This window comes from Prunus mume, linkage group LG4 (assembly GCF_029339155.1).
Source record: "Prunus mume cultivar Tortuosa linkage group LG4, ASM2933915v1, whole genome shotgun sequence".
In the NCBI taxonomy this organism is placed as follows: Eukaryota; Viridiplantae; Streptophyta; class Magnoliopsida; order Rosales; family Rosaceae; genus Prunus; species Prunus mume.
Window position 1 is genome coordinate 21,251,967 of NC_142701.1, and position 21,631 is coordinate 21,273,597.

The following is a 21,631-nucleotide window of genomic DNA, read 5'->3' on the forward strand; positions in this document are numbered from 1 at the left end:
AGATGGAAGTTTGGCCAATTTTTGGCCTTTGATTCCGGCCACTTCCGTTGACTTTTTGGGGGTAGTTCCAAGAACAAAAGTTGCTCCACTCAACATGCTAATCCTATAGTGTAAGTCTTGGCCTACGGTTTGGAGTTTTTCCGATCGCTGAATTTGATTTGGACACCCACGTGCTATCGGCCCTTGGGGCGGAGAGTGGGCCACGTGGTGGCATGTCATTGAGTCCTAAAATAATCCTCATGTAGTCCTGAGCACGACGGTATACTCTGATTTCAATTTGGTTATCGTTTGGTCGTTGATCGGATATCGCATATTAGGTGTTATTATGGTCCGATATGTTTGGACCATTGGATCGATTCCATTTCAATATATGTTGATATAGGCTTTTCCAGGATCGTGTAGGATTTCACGGATCGTGAATCAGAGCTCTGAATGTTCCGATTCAACAACTTAAAGTTTGTGTTTTACAATAACCGTCCGATCGAACGATGTGAGCGATGCGGCAGTTCGATTAGAATCAAACTTACAGGACATGCTTAGTAAACCTTGTGGAACCCTTAGGAACTTCTGAAACAGAAATCGGATTTCGCGGGTCCCGTGGGCCCGGTTGTAATTTGGGAAGTTTGACCGCCTGGTTGACCGAGCGTCTTTCAAGGCTATATCTTCACCCGAAACACGTAGTTGGACTTTAGGATTGTCTCGTTCCTCATGCACTTACTTGAAACCTGGGAAACTAGGATTTTAATTTAAAGTTCTTGTTTGAAGCGCTTTGTGTTAATCTCGTACTCATATTCTGAAATAGGTACTCCGACCAGGAATATGCAACAGGCGGGACCCTCTCAGGGTCAGGCAATGTGGGACTATTTGTGAGTGGACTTTGTTTCAAACAATAAACATGGTTTTATGATGGAAACATTATGCATCATGTTTTAATGGTTTATTGAATACATTATATTCAATTGTTGAACTTGATGTTTTTATAAAGCATTTGCAATATATATATTTTGGGTTTTGGCACATTTGAGTATCTTGAGTTTATATATTTGAATTTTGAGAATTTCTATGTTGGTTATGTGTGGGGTTTTTGAGTTATTAATGTGAGATTGTGGAAAGAAATGAGTTATTAGTATGTTAGTTGAAGTGCTATACGCACTACCCTATGTACCTCCCTGGTTACGGAAATTATGGAATGGATTTGGATTATAAGATATGGATATGTTGGGATCACGGTTTTGTTTATGGGAACTCACGAGCACTTCCCAGTGGGTCACCATCTTGGGATTGCTCTAGCCCAAACTTGCTTAACTTCGGAGTTCCTATGACTCCGAAGCCAGTGAGCTCTCAAAAGATTTTGTGTTAGATGGAGGTGAGCATGTACATATAAGACACATTACCCCCTCTCCATTGGTCGATGTGGGATGTTACATACATACATCATTTATTTCTTTGCACAAGTCCTTAAAACTTTATTAAAATTGATAGAAACAAATATCAGCAAAAATGCAAAATCCAAATGTGAATAATCCATGTTTGAATTGAAATTGAGATAATGATACAAGTCCTTCCCTTACAATCAGACAGATCGATTCATGTCAAAAGGAGTCTGTTGCTGCCAAAGGTTTGCCTCTTTTGGCAAATATTCCTACTCCATAAGTAGAAATGAAGATGTCAACAAGGAGGGGAAATTGCATCCATGCAAAGGAGACGACTGGAGCACTAGCAAGTAAAATGATTGGAATCACAATCCATGAATTTTCACCCAACATAATAAAAAGGGTAGAAACAAACGCAATCATCATGGTGGCTATGGAGAAAAAGAGGGTGAAAAGGCCTATAATCATTTTCGTTGGCAATGATTTAAGGAAATCAGCTTCGGCATAGCGTGAGGTGAGGACTCCCAAAAATGTCATTACAGAAGTCGTGGAAGAGAAGAGTGATAGGGCATCAGAAACTATAAAGACCTGAAACAACCTTTTATCTAAGAACAAGGGCATGCCTGTATTTCCGTTGTTTCCACCTGGAACTGTGAATGCTGCAGTAAACATGATGGTAATGATAAGCGCACCTACAACCGTACAAGAAGTTGCTGTCTCTTTCATTGATCTTTCTCCTTCTTTCGCCAACTCTTTGTGGTTCTTAGTAAATAAATCACGTGCTGTCATGCCATCTGTAATATTTACAACCTCAAGAATCTTGGGAGGTACAATTTTTTCAATCTCCTGCATTTCGTTGAAGCAATTACTGATTTTCTAATCCTCGAATATATGCTTTTGACCAAAAAAAAAGAGGAAAAGAATATGTTCTAATCCTCGAAATGTGTAGAGAAATTCTGACCTTGAACCATTGTAATTCTCTCTGCAGTTGCAAAGCCGCACCTTGGATATGATTAAGCTGTGCAATTGGGGATAAACTCGCTGCTGCATGTAGCAACGTATTGCCAAAATGGTCTATACTCGTTAACCAATTAGGCACTACTCCGGTAAATTTATATAAAAAGAAATAGACTTTTTCTTGACGACATTCAATGGCAAACTGAAGCATGCTCTTCCCATTTTCACCACTGAGCCCACTCGCTGCTTGGTTTGCTAGAAACATCTCACGAACAAACTCAACATGCCCTTGTTTAATGGCTTCGAAGATTGCTGCTTCCACGACACTTCCTCGCAGTTGTTTAACACTTTTACCCTCTATCACTTCGCACATGGAATGTAGAATTTCAGATGTTCTTTCGTGGGTCCATTTCATCTTATATATGTGATTAATTCCTTGGATGACATAAATAAAACAATATTAATTACTAAGTGAAAAAGAATATGACCAAAATAAGATTTAAGATAATGAATAATTATATGTACTGAAAATCGAAGTAAAAGATTAACAAAGTGTGGATATTTAACATTACGTACCAAAAAGTTTACGGGGATTTGGAACAAGTCCTCGCAGTATACCCATACCTATTGCAAATCGAAATATGTTTGCATTAGAGAATATTTTAATCACAAATTTTGTGTGTGATAGTAATGTACAATGTCATTTTAATGTTATGAATTCATTCAAATTTTCATTCAAATTTTAATACATGTACAATCATTGATTTTAAAATTTAAATTCAACATATAGATGTGAGAAATGCCACTTGATCAGGACAATAAACCCGCCTCTTATACCTAAATTAGAATGAATTTATAACAGTGAAATGACGGTGTACATGCTTCAAATATATATATATATATATATTATATACATACAACTTTTTCTTCTTTGACAAAATATTTAAACTTCTCGCCACAAATATGACCACAGACATGCAAATTGGGGAAGCACATGCCTCAAAGTTCCTGCGCTAGTATAGTCAGTCGTTTTATGTATAATATGGTCATGGTGAACAAGGCCATACACTATGTTGTATGTTCTCAGTGTCATTGGCCAGTATTATATTCCGCAGTAGCACGTTAGTACTTGGACATGTACATATGTTTGGGTATAATAATAAATCTCTCTATTTAAAATATGTTTTATTTAATCAGTGTATCGAGATTTTAATAAATCTGACTATACAAATGGCTTTTATAGAGGATGTTCCTCAAATACTTATGTATTTAAACGCTCTGGTTTCATTCATTTTCATTCTGAAGAAGAAAAACTCTTATATGCTGACAATATTAAATTTTTCACATATACGAGGAGCAGTTAGTGGGCCACGTCAAAACATGTTATCCCACACCCTCATAATTCTCTCTCTTGTTCTTATGAAAAATGCTAGCAGTACCACTAGTCCCAGGTTAATAATCCCTATGTAATTGTTTGGTTTTGGGTGGCCCCACATTTTTAACCAAAAAAAAAAAAGGGAGTTTGGTTTTGGCCAAAATAGACACTTATTTATTTTTGGCTAAGGAATCATTTACCATGTCTTTGATTTGAAAGTTGAGATTTTGTCTTTTTGAAAACCCATTTTTTTTTTGACTAAAACCTAAATTTAAAAAAAAATTGCTAGTCATACTATATTTATATAGGAAAATACTAGGTTTATCACATTTTTATATCAAATTGTGTATCACATCTCTAATAGGGGACTCCATTGTATTGGTGGACTCCACTCCTATTAGAGAGGTGGTACACAATATAGTATAAAGATGTGGTATGCCTATTATCCATTTATATACTACTTTGTGTACCACATTTATTAGTGGACCACATTGTATTATTGGACTCCATCCCTATTAGAGCATCTCCAGTGTGCAAGGCCAGCAGGGCAAGAGGGGGCCCAAGGGCAAGAATCCAACTCCACCGTGCCAAGTCCAGCCCAGGCAATGGGTGGGTCCCACGAGCAAGCCACAGCAAGTTTAGCTGAGCTGCTGCAGGCAAAATGACAAAATCTTGCGTCGACAACAAAAAACAAATTGGAAAAAATAATAAAAAAACCAAAATTTTCCGAATTTTTTATTTATAAATACCTAGCCATATTCTTTACTTCCCACACCAAAAACTCTATAAAAATTCATCTCCTCATATTCTCATGTGAATAGTATTTGCCCTTGCCTAGTCCATAGGGGTGAAACAAAATTGCAAAGGCTGCCACTATTCACATGAATAGTGACAGCTCCTTGCCTTACCTTTGCCCATAAGGGTGGAAGTGCTCTTAGAGAGGTGGTACACAAGGTGGTATACAAATGTGGCATACCTAATATTGCCATGTTCTTATTAATGTGTATGATATTTATGATGACAAATAGGTATTCATTAGTTAATTTTTTGTTGACAATATGCTATTTTAAACTACTCTAACGTTTGGGGAGGAACACAAACTTAGGTATAAGGAGAAAGGTACATTGCCTAGTCAACTAAACTAACCCACATATGTTAAGTGCTTAGTAGGTTTAATTTTAATAAATAAACCATGTGATACTTTGATCACAATGTTAAGTTTTAACCTCAATGTTGGTCTTCAAAACAATCAAAACTGGCTTATTCAAGCTAGAAATTAAAATAAAAAATATATAAAAAAAGACCAATAAAAGTCGTAATGCCACTTTTCATATATATCATACCTGAGCGAACTATGAGATCCCTTTTACTAATTGGGCCATCTTCGACATTTTCAAGATTTATGCAAATATCATAAACTGCTGAATGAGGTCGTACGTGTATACCTATCAGGTTATCAACACAAGAACAAATCCTAATCAATATGTTAAATGTTTCCTTTTGATGTAAGAGCCTTCCCCTATATAGTGATTTTTGTGTCGTGAACATGGAAGTTCATGTGCATATACAAAAATAATGAATGAGTGATGGTATAAGAACACATTATTTTTACATACCTCTTTAATACACAACAATAATAAATATGTGATGTTAGGAGAACTTATTTTTTTTTTTTTTCTGGTAAATACTATGAGATGTCCTCACATCTGAATGGTGGGATTAATCCCTTCTCGGAATTCGGCTTACTCCTGACCACAAAGTGCTTCAAACGAAGGAGAACATCTTTTACTATATTGTATACTACCTCTTTAATAGAAATAGGATGTACCGATACAAGTAGAGGTTTCATTTTTATATGTGCCACACATCGTGGTACAATAATGTGGTCCTCTTAGCATTTCATAATGAAATTTAAGTAATTGATTTATAATTCAAGTAGTTAACAATATTTATCTTTCTTCAAATAGAAGGTTCAATCATTTCTTTATCACCGGAGAGAAATGAAAATTCAAACTTATGTACTAGGCTTTGGGTTGTGTTTCAGCTAGGCTTTTTGCTATAATCATTAGGGTAGAAGCCCAGTCATCACTAGATGCGGGCTCTGATCCAAAAGGTGGATACCAGCCACAACGGACTAGTGGCATTCTTGGAGAGTTCGTGGGTGTAGGTTCTGTGTGCGTTGGAAAAAGTTGGGTGTGGGGGTTAAGTGCTAGGGCCGCCCTAAGATTTTGGTGGCCCAAGGCAAAGTAAAAAAGAAGGCCCTATAAATGCAAGACTACTTACAAGTAAAAATTTTGTTTTCATTTATACGTGTGTATATAGAATGTAGACCTTTTACAACTAGTAACAAAATTTAAGCCTTAAAAAAAATTTAATTTTACTTGTGGAAATGTTTAAATTTTTTATATATAAAGCAATAATTGAACACAAGAAAAAAAAAAAAGAAAGAGATTGGAAGAAAAATATGACATTTTAAGTAGTAAAATGCACCAAAGGAAGAAAGACGGTTAGAACAACATATGTTGATTATATAAACCACAAATTAGTCCTTCCAAAGTCATTTATAGTCCCTTTTTTTTTTTTCCAAAGATAGTCCACTTGATACATTTATAATAAGAACATCCACTCATCAAGCATCATTAAAAAAAAAAAGTTTTATTTCTTAAAACTAGTAGGACTTGAACATAGATTTGGTTTGAATAAAATCAAGGAGAAACCATTAATGCAAGATGGAACTTCAAAAATCTTGATGTTATTAGCTTCTTATATATACTCTAGACCTTTATATATACTTATATATACTAGTAAGAAACTATTTTAGAAGCAACTTTTAAAAGAACAATAAAATAAATAAATATTTTGGGGTCCTCCTTGAGATGGGGCCCAGGGCAATAGCCCTTCTCGCTCTGCATCAGGGCCGGGCCTGGTAAGTTAGGTTGGCTCAAGTGGTACAGAGATAGAGATCTATTGGGCTTGGTGGTGCTAGGGAGATCAAAACCGATGGGGGTGTGTTGCTGGGGTTGGGTGGGAAAATCAATTTGGTGACTAGGGTGGAAAGTGTGGGTGGCTGATGTTGGGAAAAGTCCACAGGAGGTGTTGATTTTAATTTTCTGTTTTTACTTTCGTATTTTAATTAGACTAAAAAATAAATTATTATATGAAGTCCAAAAAAAATATGGGACATAACTTTAAAAAAAGGCTTATTTCTTGTAGTGCCCCTGAAACTTCGGTCAAATCTCAATTTATCTCCTTACCCCCCAAAAAAAAGGCTCACTTTCATCCCTTGATCGAGGTTTGGTGACCCACTTTACCTTCTGCCATCAACTCCATCTAAAATTCTGTTAAATTTGATGACTTGACATGAGTGTTTTTGTAATTTCATACACATGAATCATTACACCAATTGAGTGGATGACATGGCAAGTTGAGCCCACCTCCCATAGATAAACATATAATTAAATATTCTAATAATTAAAAGTAACAAAATTAAAAAAAGATATATATTCTAATAATTAAAAACCCTACCCAACACCCAATCACTCCCCCAGCCTCCACAATCCTCGCCAGCCACCAACCCCATCCTTCCATCATCATTTGATCTCTAATCTCTCTGAAAATGAGAAGGAGAGCAAAAGCAAAACAAAATTACAGTGAAGATCAGTTCCCAAACCACCCAAACCTCATCCCTTCCTCTCTCTCTCTCTCTCTCTCTCTCTCTCTCTCTCTCAGGTTGATATTTTAATTTAAATCAAATTTATAAATAAACTCAATCCTCATGTATTTCACTCAAGCACCCCCAACCTCCAACAGGCTTGGATATTTTAATTTAAAATCATATACCCACTGTGTTTCTCCCATCCCCACCCACCACCAGCAACGATACCCACTGCACCACCCAACAACCCCATGGCCACTAGCGGACTCCTCTGAATTTGTTTCGGTAAACTGGGTCTGCGTACGGCATTGTCTTCTGTGTGCGAAACGGGAAGAGAGAGAGCAACAACCCTAACCCAGATCTGAATATGTGTTCTTTGTGCGCAGAGAGAGAGAGAGAGAGAGGCTGATAGAGAGATTGCTGGACATAAAAGCAGCAGCCATAACAGAAGTTTGTAACCAAAGAAATAAAGAAGGGGTAAAGAAAAGATGAAAGATTCGTCAGGTGAAGGCAATCAAAGAGAGAGAGTCTGAAGGATGAGATGGGGGAGAGGGAATTAGGATGGGGTCGGGAGGATGAGATGGCCTGGGTTTGTTTTTGAAATTTTTTGGTTACTTTTTCTAATTTTTCTTGTTACTTTATTATTTTATATATTTTTATTTTAAATTCTTTAATTAATTTAAACAATGAAGAATTTTTAATTAAGTTTTAATTCCATGTGTTATCCATCTCACCCACTCAATTAGTTTAATAATTCATGTGTATGAAATTACAAAAATATCTATGCCACGTCATCAAATTTAAAGGGATGAAAGTGGGTCACTTTAACTTTGATATGTAAATGAGATTTGATCGAAGTTTCAGAAGCATTTCAGTAATATAAGCCTTAAATAAATAGTAGAGAGAATGTAGTACTAACAGTCATAAATCCATTGTTGCCAAAATTTGAGATGCATTCCATTTAAAAATCCAGAACGCGTACTAGCGCACATTTGCAAAGGGGTCAACCCAGAGTAGTTTTTAGCAACGGCTAAGTTTGGGCAACGCCGAATTAAATCCAATGCAATATCTAAAAGGGTAGAGGAGGAGTGAGTGACAAGAAAAACGAATGAATCTTAATATATGGCAAAAGGTTAAATTGGAAACACATACCTAATTTTTTGGCCCTAAAACTCTCCGAAACAATCTCAGAGCCACCGCAGCCGTCGTCTTGCAACAGAGCTTCGAGTGGAGTAACAGAATAGAGGTAGCGAGCCAATTCCCAATGGCCGATGCTATAAGCCCAGACAAGTGGAATAAAGTTGTCTGGAAGAGATGGAAGGCTAAGCAGTTTCTTGTTTTTTTCAATTATGCACTTAGCCAATTGTGTGATTCCTCTACTCACAACGTGGGTCAAAGCTGTTAGACCATTAGCGTCCTGTATTTCCAAGTCTTCCTCCGTCATCAACTCCACCAACGCTTTCGCCATATTTACATTTTCAAGCGCAACTGCCATGTGAAGAGCTGTCAAACCGTATGTTGAACCTCTTTCTCTGATTGCTTCGGGATTTCGACTAAGATACTCCTTCGCTAAATCCCAATCACCCTCTGTCACACTATCAATGAAGGGTTGATGGAGGGCGAACTCATTGAAGACGCTGGTGTTACTCTCATTTCCTGCCAAAGTTTTTATTGCTTTAATAAATTAAAATTTGTTGAGAATTGTCAGCGTCCAACTCACTCAAACAAAATTCTTGAAAATTCTTGTCAGTCAGTGGATAAGTTAAAGATTAGATATTGAAGGGAAACAGAACAAGAAAAAAAAAAGTCTACGAGAGATCACATACCATCATTCGACGTCGGACTGATATTCAAGTCTTCCCGTGGCACCAACGGAAACAACTCCTCTGCATCGCACACATGATAAGAAAATATCAATTAATTAAGTCAAAATGAGTAATTCTATAGACACTCAATTGGCATCTAGGTCCCAACTCAAAAGCTTAAGGTGGTATTGGATTTAGTCCATTTTCTTTTTCTATATTGGTTCGAGTCCATTGAATTTTTAATTAAGGTCCAAATTCTTTTATTTTCATTTTGCCCCCTCGAGGTATAAATTGATGAAGGAAACCATTATTTTACACTGGGGCTTTGGCCGAAATGGTCCCTGAATTTATGCACGAGTTTTATTTTAGTCCTTCAACTAAAGTTCTCACTCCATTGGTCCTTCAACTTTCTCTTTAATATCAAATTGGTCCCACCAGTCAAGTTTTATCAAATTTGCCATCAAATTGAGGGGTAAAACCATCAGTTTGGGCACTAATCTCCTAAATCAACCAACCTAACTTTGTAACAAACATTTCCCTCCATAAGCCATAACTCTCTCCTCCAAATTGAAACTCTATCCCATAAGAGAAACGTCTTATGGAGGGAAATGTTTGTTACGAAGATGGAATGGTCATTTGAGAGGAGATTATAACATAAATTGACAATTTTAACCCTTAATTTGACGACAAATTTGATGGAGGGACCAATTCAACACAAAAGAGAAAGTTGGAGAACCAATGGATTGAAAAATTTAGTTAGAGAATCAAAATGGAACTCGAGAATAAATTCATGAACCATTTCAAAATTTTTTTTTTTTTATAAAAACATTTTATATATTTGCGAGAAATTTATGCCACATATGTCCTACACTCAATGAAAAAATTTGTTAGCAATCGTAAATATACAAGTAAACACTTCAAAATTCAATTACAAATGCGTAAAGCACCCACAATATGAATATTCTACCTATTGTTTTACTCAGCCTTTTGCACAGTCAAATAATGTTTACTACTGCAGCTGTACCATCATAAAAAGAAAAAAAGAAAATACAGTAACCTAGATCGAACCATACATATATACAGATGTGCCCACCATTCTGTCAGAGTCATTTAGGTGTAAAACATGCATGCTTGTTTTGACTACGTACCTTGAACTGGGTTTAGCTTTTCGGCCAAAGTATCCCAGGCAGCTTTGGCGGTCTTAGTGCCCCAGATTAAGGAGTAATTAGCAGACCCGCAATAATTCTGGATTACAATTAAAGCCTTGGCATCTTTCTTCCTCCAAGCCTTAAAATCAGCTTCACCATCTTCTGATTTAGGAGGTTCAGTGGTGGCTTCCACAACGTCCCAAAGATCTTCAGCTAACAAGTAGAGTTTAACCCGGAAACTCCAATCTTGATAGTTATACTGGTTAAGAACTGGGGGATTAGGGATTGCACTAGTGACAGTTGTAGCTGCCATGTTCAATCTGCCAATTGACCCATGGTGGTATTATGTCAATCGAGAACATAAACGTTAGAACAAACAAGAAAAAGAAAATTAAACGAACACACTCACAGATTGAGTTGTAAAAGGCGAGGTAGAAGCTAGCTTGTAAATTCCCACTATGTGCACAGAGTCATAGATATAGGCAAACTCACTTCTGACTTATAGATCACCAATCAGCGAAAGACCAAAAAGAAGCTAACAGATCACCAATTAAAAAAGACTGGCAAAAGACTTGGCAATTAAAAAAGACTTGGCAATTAAAAAAGACTGGAAAAAGACTTTGCAATTAAAAAAGACCGATCTATTTCGAATTGGGCCGAATTTTTTTCTTCCCAAATTATGAAAATAAAGGAAATAATTTGTTTCCATTAGATTATTGTTGGGCGGCCAAAAAGATTATTGTTGGCAAGTTGTATAAAAAACGAAGATGTGCGCATCAATTTTTTTTTTGTTTTTTTTTTTGGGTCAAACAAAAAAGAAATATAAAAAATGTTGCGCATATTGCTCAAATTTGATTGAAGTACAAGTGTGAATCATCTTATTTCAGTTACGCCAAATTTACAGGTTGTATGTTGGTTCGGCCTGAAAAATAAAAGAAATATGTAAAGCCAGGCACGAGCCCGGCGCGAACCCAAAATTTTTGGACCGGCCCAGCTCGATCAAGGACCCCAAATATTATCTCAGTAAGGTATTAAGTTCAACACCTGTTATCTCACGAAGAGGTACATTAGGTTCAACACAAGCGTTGCCTCATCAAGAGGTACTAAGCTTAAGAACGTATATAGTTCCTATCAGTTTAGAAACAAAACATTTATAAAGCATCTATATATTATTATATTATACCATCAGTTGTTTAGTAATGGACTCAGATTCAAGAGTGTGCGGTTTTTCTAGTATTTAGAGCTGTAATTTCTTAGGGTTAAATTTTTTTTGGTCATTGAGAAATTTTTTTAGCCAAATTAGTCACCGTGTTTTTCAAAGTTTACAATTTATAGACATTTCATTATATTCTTCACGTGATTTCCCCCAATTTGTCATAATAACATAATACACCCTAACTAGTTGAGTTAAAGGAAGAAGACTAAATGTGCTTCCTAAAAAAATAAAAATAAAAACTTCATTGAATTGAAGATAACAAAATATCTATAAATTATAAACTTTGAAAAACACAGTGATCAATTTGGTTAAATTTTGTATTTAATGATCAAATTGAATTTTCATGTAGAACCCGCTGACCAAAAAGTATTTAACTCTTTTTTAAATGCACTCCAAACTTTGGTGAGTAGAAAGTGGGGTCTTCAAGAAAATATTTTAGGGCCGCCACCTTGATAGATAATGCGTATATGGCCTAGGAAGAAATATTTTATGCGTATAATGCGCATAACCTTGAAACCCATGTGTTAATGTATGCATTTTGAGTTTTTCTTTTGGCTTCCCTTGAAAATTTTGTAATAGGACAATCATTGTAATTTCCCAAGCTCTAAGTTTAGATTAAGAATTACTTCTCTAGGTGTTCTTATCTGGCTACATTCTGATGGAAAACGATGTGTTTGACAAAGGTAAATTCTGTATTGCACTACATTGCATTCACTAAATTTCTGAAGATTATGACTAGTCATCTTTCCTTCGTATGACTAGTCAATCTTTGTTTCAATTAGGATTTCCGGCTCACTGTTCCTAGCTGGGGCCTAACCATTTTTTTTGTCTTTTTCTACAAATTTCTCAGCTGCTATGTGTCGTGGAAGTTTTAGAAAGTTTGGCTTGCCATCTTTTGCTTCTTCTTCCTCGAGAGAACCATCTTATTTTCATCTATGAGTTTTTCCAAATTGATTTCTTTTTGAAAAACTACGTTTGAAATATTAATCTGCATCTAGCTACTTAAAACACTCTCTCATATATTTCGAGGTCAGATTCAAGATTGATTTCTTCAAGAGTATGGTTTCTTGAAGAAATTGGTCATTCTCCTTTGAATCCAAATTTTGGTTTCTGTTTGAGTTAGAGCTTGCAAGCTGGTGCCATGGGATGAATGAGCTGGAGAAGGAGCTGTCATTGCCATGAAGAACTGAGCTTCAAGCTTTGCTAAGTTGGAGAAGAAGATTGCACAAAGGAGGTATAACTTATCTTCCTAAATAGATCTAGGTTTTTCTTGAGCTTGCTTGTGTTCCTTTGTAAGAATCTTTTTCTACTTAGTGGATTGTCTGGTCGGTTGATGACCCCCAGTTTTTCCCAATGATAGGTTTCTGGGTGAATAATTTCTGGTTTTCATATCTGTAAATTTTATGAGTTTTTGTTCTTGATAGTTGACTAGTCATCGCATGATTCTGGGTTTGTGTTCTTGCGGTTGACTAGTCATCTTTTTATGTTGTTTGATGTTTGCTTGATTATGCTGTCTTCATACACTTTCACCATAGTTGTTACTAGCACAAGGGATGTCTAGATTGACGGGTCCTTCTGAGTGCCTAGGTTGTCACTAGTAATTCTCTAGGCTTGTAGGTACATCTTGGTATGCTTTGTGTATGTTATTGTTTGGTATAATTCATATCTAACAGTTGACTAGTTATAAGAGTATTTGGTCAAGGTTTAGAGTGTGTAAAGTTTGTTGCGTTCTTGGTTGAATATCTTTTAAATTTACCCCTCGTCACCTAAGTACCAATTTCACCATGCTTGCTTTCAGAAAAACCTTGGGTATCAGTTAAAAGAGAGATAGACACAAAATTATATACCATCATGCAACCAAGTGTCTCTTGTGTGTATTTGTTTTTTTAGTGACTGAGAGAGATTAAGGGGCTGAAAATTTGTCGAAATTCCAAGTGAGGAGAGAGATAGACACAATACCACGAAACTAGAAACATCAAAGCTAATTCTTCCAACTGTAGTTAACTTATTTACGAAGAAAGTGATTCCTTCTCCGCTTTTCTCCAGGTGCGGTGGGGAAGGGGAGTCTACTATGCATGCTCTTTGGCATTCAAGGATATAGGCAAACTCACTTCTCATTTATAGAGAACAAATCAGCGAAGATCAAAAAACAATCTAACAAATCACCAATTAAAAAAGACTCTGGCAAAAGACTTGGCAATTAAAAAAGACTTGGCAATTACAAAAGACTTGGAAATTAAAAGATTATTGTTGGCAAGTTGCATAAAAAACGAAGATGTGCGCATCAAAAATAAATTTTTTAGTGTCAAACAAAAATGAAATATAAAAATGCTGCGCACGTTACTCAAATTCAATTGAAATATAAGTGTGAATCATCTTGTTTCAGTTACAGCCAAATTTACAGGTTGTATGTTAGTGTACATACTAAAGCACCAGATTGAAGCCTTAGTCTTGTGCCACGTGTATTGTTCACGTGGGGAGTTTTGTAAAGCTTAATTGAATCATCCACATGGAGTCTCTTAAGGAAGCTATCATGGTGTCAGAGGAGTGCCTCTGATTATCATCGGCGATCCTTGCTTTGCTTCATTCTTCGGTATTCGAATCTGTCTGTTCTTCGAGCTTGAGATTTTGCTTTCTTCAAAGGCTTCTGTGTTGACTCATCTCTATTTTCTAGATTTTCGCATCTTGTTCTTCGTTCTCTTAGAATTCTTGCTTGTGGTTGCTTTGTTCCTTTTCTGCAACTCAATTTCAATCTCTGTATTTTACTATGCAAACCCTAATTTTGCTTAAAATGGGGAAGACCCACAAAGCCCACTCGTTTGTACTATGTTCATGAATTCAATGGAAAACCCACAAAGCCCACTCCGTTGGATTTGCTTCATAATGCATGCGATTTCATTACGCTGAAACTTGATGAGACTAATTACGTTCAACGAGCTATCAAGTGGAAAAATTTCCCAAAGTTCATCGCCTATCTGGATTTCTTGATGGTATTGTTGTGGCTCCTATTGATTCTAATAATGGTGATTTTAAGAAATGGGAAGCTATGGATACAACAATCTTGAACCTCATTGCTGCTAGTCTTTCATTAGAAATCAGAAGATTTATGAACCTTAGGTAAAGCCAAACGAAACATTTCATTAGAAATCAGAAGGATATATTGTCTTTTCTTTACATAATTCATAAAGCATTCAAACAAAAATGTATGCATCAAACAAAGTTAATTATAAGGGTGGTTTTATTTGAACGAAATATATATAAAAAGAAACACACAAGTACATTGACAAAGCCAAAGACGAACATCACATGACATCAGAAGACAAACATCACACCACATAATCAAGATTTTACTCCCAGGCTCTGCATTTCCTGTCAAATATTCCTCTTCCATAGGTAAACATGAAAATGTCAAGAAAGAGGGGGAATTGCATCCACACAAACGAGGCGATTGGAACGCCGGCAAGCAAACTGATTGGAATAGATACCCATGATTCTCCCTCAAGCATAATAAAAAGAGTAGAAGAAAAAGCAACCATCATGGCGGCGATAGATAAAAAAAGGGTGAAAAGGCCTAATAGCATTTTTGTGGGCAAAGACTTGAGGAAATCGTCTTCTGCATAACGTGATGTGAGAATTCCCAAGAATATCATCACTGATGTTGTCGAAGAAAAGAGTGATATAGAATCTGAAATTAGAAAAACCCTAAAGAACTTCTTTCTTAAGAAGATGGGAAAACCTGTATCTTGATTGTTTCCACCAGGAACTGTAAATGCAGCAGCAAACATAATGGTAACAATGAGGGCACCTACGACTGTGCAAGAAGTTGCTGTCCCTTTCATTGACTCTTCTCCTTCCTTCACCAATTCTTTGTGGTTCTTGGTGAATAGTTCTCGTGCTGTTATTTGCTCGGTCTTATTTCTTACTTCCAAGTACTGGGGGGGTATAATACGCGCCACCTCCTACATTTCATTAAGAAAACTCACATTACATATATAGCCTATAGGGATTGTTGAAGAATATACGAGTCCCACATCGGAAACCTAACAAAATAGAAAGTTCCATATAATAAATGGTTCCACTCCTAATAACATCGAGACCTTTTTGAAATATTTACAGGGATATGTAACAAAGTAATTGTCTAAGGTTACATTTATGTAATAAAATGAGAAAATCTGACCTTAAACCATTGTAGCTCTCTTTGCATTTGCAAAGCTGCACCTTGAATATGATTAAGATGGGCAGATAAAATCCCTGCTGCATGTAGGATAGTATTGTTAGACACATCTGCAGTCGCTAAGATAGCATTCCTATCATATTCACTGAGCCCATATATAAGATTAAAAACTTTTTCTTGACCACATTCAACGGCGTAATGAAACAGTGATTTGCCTCTTTCATCCAACTTCACTAGTGTGAATCTTGGATTCACCTTACACATCTCCTTAATAAACTCCACTTGTCCTCGTTCTACAGCTCGGAGGATTGCCTTTTTCACGAAGGCAGTTTGCTTCGTGTCAAGATTTGTACATTTTGCCACGTCACACACGAGTGGTAGAATTTGAAGAATTCGGTCATGGTGCAATCTCATTTCATGCAAGTCATGGATTCCTAGATTAATAGTGAAAACAATATTAATCTACAACGTATTACAAAAGTGTGAATTAAACCAAGAATCAATAATGTGGATGGATGTAGCTAGTGTACCTAACAGTTTGAGAAGATTCTTAGCAACTCCTTGGAAGAAACCCGTAACTGCATTGCGAAATCCGTAGATGTTGGCTAAACAAAAACAAAAAGGAAAGATATTTATAGATGAACATTTTGAACACAGTGTACATGAATACCATCAAGCTTTGCCTTAGAAGGATACGTTATATATATAAAATATTACATGTGTTTTTTTTTCCATTACTTTATAGAAAATATAACAGAGGATGCAATATTGAACACCAAGAAATACCTGAGGAAATGAGATCTCTTCTATTTCTTTTGTCAGCTTCTAGTTCTTCCAAATTTACACAAACATCAGGGTTGATAGGAGCAGGTTGAGGTTGTTGTCCGTGTATATCTAAAGAGAAAGCAACACAATCCAATCAATACATTTTCCTACTTTGTTTGAAGTAGTATTATTCTATTTCCATATAATGATATATATATATATATATATATGTGTGTGTGTGTGTGTGTGTATGAATTCAGACACTGTCTTGTGAACAATGAAAGCTAATAATGAATATGCACTTGCACTTCTTAATATATACATAATAAATCAAATCAGAAGGAAACGGAAAAAAATAAAGAGCTCTTGTGAAGTTCATTTCGTATTAATGTAATTAATATCTATTTTTTTTTCAGTCTCAATTCGATTATCCTTGCAGTACAAAAGAAATCAAATCAGGCATATATATTTAGTTGGGACATCTCACTTTATATATAACTTTAACATGAAAAATTTAGTTTGATACTACGAAGAGACGAGAGAAGAGAGAAGAGAGAAGATAGAAGAGAATACAAAATACTAACTGTTATAAATCCAGCGTTGCCAAAATCTTAGGGGAACCCCACTTGGAAATGCGGAACGAAAACCAGCCAGTACATTTAGAGGGGAGTGCCCCAGCGAGTAGCTTTCAGTAAGGGCCAATTTTGGGTACTTCTGAAGTAAATCCCATCCAATATCTATAGTATAGTTGGTTCATCATATAAGCAACCACAAATCAACATATACTATAATTGGTTATTTATATATATATATATATATGTATATGTATATTTGAAAATGATGTCAAAATTACCAAATTTATTTCTGTGGACAAAGCAATAGGAAATAAGTTGAGCACCATCGCGGCCGTTATTGTCTTGAGTCAAAACATGGATTGGAGTGCGAGAATAGAGAAAGCGAGCTATTTCCCAGTGGCCCAAAGCACAAGCGAATACAACTGGAGTCCTATCTTTTGCATTAGTAAAACGCATGGTAACTAAACGCTCGTTCTTTCTAACCATGCTGGCAACTGTTGGAGCAATTCCTTTACGCAAGGCATAGAAAAAAGCTGTGATACCAAGGGCATCTTCAATTTCCAAGTCCCTTTCTGTCATCAGCTTTAACAACTCTTCCACAATGTCCAAGTGCATCCTCTCGATTGCCTCGTGAAGAGCTGTCCCACCGCTTGATGAACCTCTATGTGTTAGTGCCTCGGGGTGTCGATCAATAAACTCCTTTGCAGCATTCCAATCACCACGCTTCAAACTATCGTACAAAGGAGCATACTTCACATCGCTCTCATCATTATTATCATGCCCTGTTTCTTAGCAAACATAAAAATAAAAATTATGACATCCTGTTTAAATTAAAAAGACCCCTTTCCCGTTGTCTTTCATTTATCATTCCTTATTTTGCCAAAGAGATATATGCGTATATGTGGCATCAGTTTCACAGCTAGACTTTACTTGCGTACCTGTGGTACGTCTGTCTTACTTTATCATTCCTTATTTTGCCAAAGAGATATATATATATATATATATATATATATATAATAACAAATAAACTTGACAAGAATAAATGAAAACACCACCCTAGTAAATTAAGGGAGCTGATTTTCAGTCCCTTTTGCTTTTTAATACTTTTTAATCAATTTTATTCTTTTTTGTTCTTTCTCTTTCCTATTCTACATTTACCCTACAATTCTCTTTAATAAACATGTACAATCACTTACTAATATTATGAAAGAATAAAAATATGAGACTATCATGCATACTTTGCTCTCTGCATATCTAAGCTCCTAATGATAGTTTGGTTAGTAGCATTCTTTAGTTCTGCTACCATATTTATATGTTAGCCCAGAAAAATTATTATCTATTAACTACAACAAAGATAAATAGTACTCACATACTTGGTTAAAAAAAACTAAGAATTTGGCGTACAAATACTCACATTTCTATCCATTTTCCTTTTTCTTTTCTTTTTTTGTTTTATTTTCTATTAATTTTTCTTAATTCCAGTTATCAAAACCTTAATGTAGGGTAAAGGTAGAATAAGAAAGAGAAAGAATAAAAAAGAACAATATTGATTAAAAAGTATTAAAAAGTAAAAAGAAGTGTAAGTGGAGAAAATGAGAGTGGGGAAATCACCTCCCTTTAATACCCGGATATATATTCTCAAACTAAAAAGAAAAAGAATGCTACACCCAAAAAATTAAAATTAAACAAATATTGCGCAATATTATATATTATTATACTTATTTTGTGAGCACGGTTGACTAGAGAATGAAAACTAGTAAACAAAAATAAGAGAAGAACAGAAGGCAACAGAAAATAAAAGAAGAAAAGAATCAAACAAACAAACCTCAAAATTCAAAACTGAAAAAACCCACCATAGAAATAAAACCAGCAATAGACATGCAGTAATTAAGGAGTCCATAAAATTAATTGCTGCTGGAGAGTTAAACGGGCATTATGAAATTTTGAGGATGAGACCCAAAACAATCATCAGCTGCGGAGCCATGATTTTATTTTTATACGTAGGAGGGTAACATATAAATATATTTATATAAAATAAATATAAAATAAAAAAATTAAATCTTTCAACCTTGACACCATGCATGAAAAAGAAAATATGAAGTCCAGTATGAGTATACCTTCTTCAGAATCAGAAGGCTTTAGCTCTTCATCAGAATCAGAAGGCATTAGCTCTTCATCAGAATCAGAAGGCTTTACCTCTTCATCAGAATCAGAAGGCTTTAGCTCTTCAGAATCAGAAGGCTTTAACTCTTTATTAGAATCAGAAGGCTTTAGCTCTTCAGCCAAAGCATCCCAGGCAGCTTTGGCTTCGGTAATGCCCTCGATTATAGGATAAGTATCATCCCCGCAACACGTCTGGATTGCAAGTAAAGCCTTGGCATTATTCTTCCTCCAAGCCTTAAACGCAACCTCACCATCTTCTGGTTTAGGTGGTTCAGTGGTTGCTTCCACAAGGTCCCAAACATCTTCAGCTAACAGGTACACTTTCACCCGGAGACTCCAATATTCATAGTTACGACGGTTAAGAAGTTTAAGATTAGCAATCGGGGAAACCGTAGCTGCCATGTTCAATCTGCGGAGCTAGAAGCGAGCTTGTAAATTCCCACCATGTGCACATGGATATAGGCCAACTCACTTCTGATTTATAGATAACAAATCAGCGAAGACCAAAAAGAAGCTAACAAATCACCAATTAAAAAAGACTTTGGCAAAAGACTTGGAAAAAGACTTGGCAATTAAAAAAGACCGACCCCAAGTATTATCTCAGTAAGGTATTAAGTTCAACACCTGTTATCTCACGAAGAGGTATATTAGGTTCAACGAGTGTTGCCTCATTAAGAGGTACTAAACTATCAGTTTAGGAACAAAACATTTATAAAGCATCTATATATTATTATTATTATACCATCAATTGTTTAGTAATGGACTCAGATTATTGTTGGCAAGTTGTATAAAAAACGAAGATGTGCGCATCAAAAATAATTTTTTTTTAGTGTCAAACAGTAAAGAAATATAAAAATGTTGCGCATGTTGCTCAAATTCAATTGAAATACAAGTGTGAATCATCTTGTTTCATTTACAGCCAATTTTACAGGTTGTATGTGTTGGAGGAGTCAAGATGTGCGGCCGAAAAAGAGGAGGGAAATGGAGCTGCACATGCTTTCGGCACCTTCGGTTTCCTCCTTGCTGTTTCTTTCATTGACTTTTCGCCCTCTTTCACCAATTCCTTGTGCTTCTTGGTAAATAGGGCCCTTGGTGTCATGCGATCTATCAGATTTTTAGTTTCACGATGTACAGGATCTACAATACTCTCCAACTCCTGCAGTTCATCCCGCAAAAACTTAGAATTCTTACAAATCATTGAACATTTGCGCTTTGAGATTCTGGTAACCAAACGCATCTGAGCTACGTAGGATGTTAGTGACAGTAACTAAATAAAAACAGCTTATGATTGATTTCTTCTTCAAATTCGGGTTTTCCCATTTTGCCAAAACAGAGGCAAGTTTTAAAATAGTGTTGAAAAGGTTATAAGGCACTAAGCACTTCTTGGACCTATCATACAATGGACTCCTATATAAATTTATTGTTACTAGCCACTCGAGATGCGGTCTCCCACAATATGAATTTTTTTATTGAGTGAAGAAACTAATGATGTGGGCGTGTAATTTTGTTTTTGTTTCTTGTTTTTTGTTTTACTATGTTCTACCCTTAGGTGCCCTTAGGTATTCTGTTTACACCATAATCAACCGAGCATATCCAGCCTCAAAGCGACTAGCACCAAAGGCACACACGCTTTCTTCCATGCCGAAGGAAAACAAGCTCCCGACTGCCGAAGCTCCCAAATTGCCAAACCTACTCTACAAGACACGTGTCAACACCACGGCGACTTGCGCAAAGTCCCACATCGGAAATCTACACAAACCTCCCACTTTCACCTCCCTATAAATGGGGAATAGTATCCATGTGAAAAGGGGATTTCCTCTCTCCACTTAGAAGAGGATCCGGGTCTCAGAGCTAGACTCTAGGGCCGGGGACTCTCTTCTAGATCCTTAGCCTGGGCATCTCACTTGTCATCTTTATATTCGGGTCCAACGCCATGTACAAATGTAATCATACACTATTATAATGAGAACATAATTCTCCGTGAACGTAGCCCATTCATTAAGGGTGAACCACGTATATCTTGTATTCTTTACATTTATCGCTTGCCCAAGTCTTTACAAACATGCTTAAGGTCCTCACCTTCATTCATCATCCATTACACCTCATCACTAAGTTGGACTCAATCTTGGCCTAACCATTTTGAGCATCAACATATTCTATCCCTATAGTCATAACCTAAACTTGCTACCTTCCTAATTATAGTCAAGTAAAAGAGTAATAGAATACCAAAATTATAATACTACAAGCACATCTAAAAGAAGAAACCAAAACTTGCATACCCACTAAAGTAATAAAGAGTCTTAGAAACCTTATCGCCAAAAATAACCTTAAAGCAGAAAATGTGAGTTTTTATCATTAGGTTAGCACATAGGGTAATATGTAGGTACGTATATACATATGCGGAAAATTTCTAACCTTGAACCAT

At 36.0% G+C, this 21,631-nt stretch overlaps 2 protein-coding genes across 2 annotated transcripts; both read right to left on the reverse strand.

Moving 5' to 3' along the window:
• Positions 1-1,484: 1,484 nt before the first annotated feature.
• Positions 1,485-10,749, reverse strand: LOC103329708 (uncharacterized). Its single transcript, XM_089051434.1, has 8 exons — positions 10,314-10,749; positions 9,187-9,246; positions 8,513-9,016; positions 8,280-8,429; positions 5,049-5,150; positions 2,907-2,954; positions 2,335-2,765; positions 1,485-2,219 (listed from the first exon to the last, which is right to left on the reverse strand). The coding sequence occupies exons 1-8, from the start codon at positions 10,624-10,626 to the stop codon at positions 1,593-1,595; spliced, it is 2,235 nt and encodes a 744-aa protein (XP_088907560.1). The 5' UTR covers positions 10,627-10,749; the 3' UTR covers positions 1,485-1,592.
• Positions 10,750-14,738: 3,989 nt separating this feature from the next.
• On the reverse strand, positions 14,739-19,619 carry LOC148918140 (uncharacterized). The gene is made up of 7 exons (XM_089051416.1): positions 19,161-19,619; positions 17,322-17,831; positions 17,053-17,205; positions 16,490-16,597; positions 16,234-16,308; positions 15,707-16,137; positions 14,739-15,488 (listed from the first exon to the last, which is right to left on the reverse strand). Exons 1-7 carry the CDS (start codon positions 19,606-19,608, stop codon positions 14,877-14,879), a joined length of 2,337 nt encoding a protein of 778 aa, XP_088907542.1. The 5' UTR covers positions 19,609-19,619; the 3' UTR covers positions 14,739-14,876.
• Positions 19,620-21,631: the final 2,012 nt, after the last annotated feature.

What these genes read in the sequence shown, in the direction of transcription:
- LOC103329708 (XM_089051434.1), bottom strand. Translation starts at nt 10,626, where the DNA reads ATGGCAGCTACAACTGTCACTAGTGCAATCCCTAATCCCCCAGTTCTT. An exon ending in TTTTAGGGCCAAAAAATTAG is followed by an intron (nt 8,430 to 8,512) that starts GTATGTGTTTCC and finishes CTACCCTTTTAG; the next exon opens with ATATTGCATTGGATTTAATT. An exon ending in GAGAATTACAATGGTTCAAG is followed by an intron (nt 2,220 to 2,334) that starts GTCAGAATTTCT and finishes AACGAAATGCAG; the next exon opens with GAGATTGAAAAAATTGTACC.
- LOC148918140 (XM_089051416.1), bottom strand. Translation starts at nt 19,608, where the DNA reads ATGGCAGCTACGGTTTCCCCGATTGCTAATCTTAAACTTCTTAACCGT. An exon ending in TGTCCACAGAAATAAATTTG is followed by an intron (nt 17,206 to 17,321) that starts GTAATTTTGACA and finishes ACTATACTATAG; the next exon opens with ATATTGGATGGGATTTACTT. An exon ending in GAGAGCTACAATGGTTTAAG is followed by an intron (nt 15,489 to 15,706) that starts GTCAGATTTTCT and finishes AATGAAATGTAG; the next exon opens with GAGGTGGCGCGTATTATACC.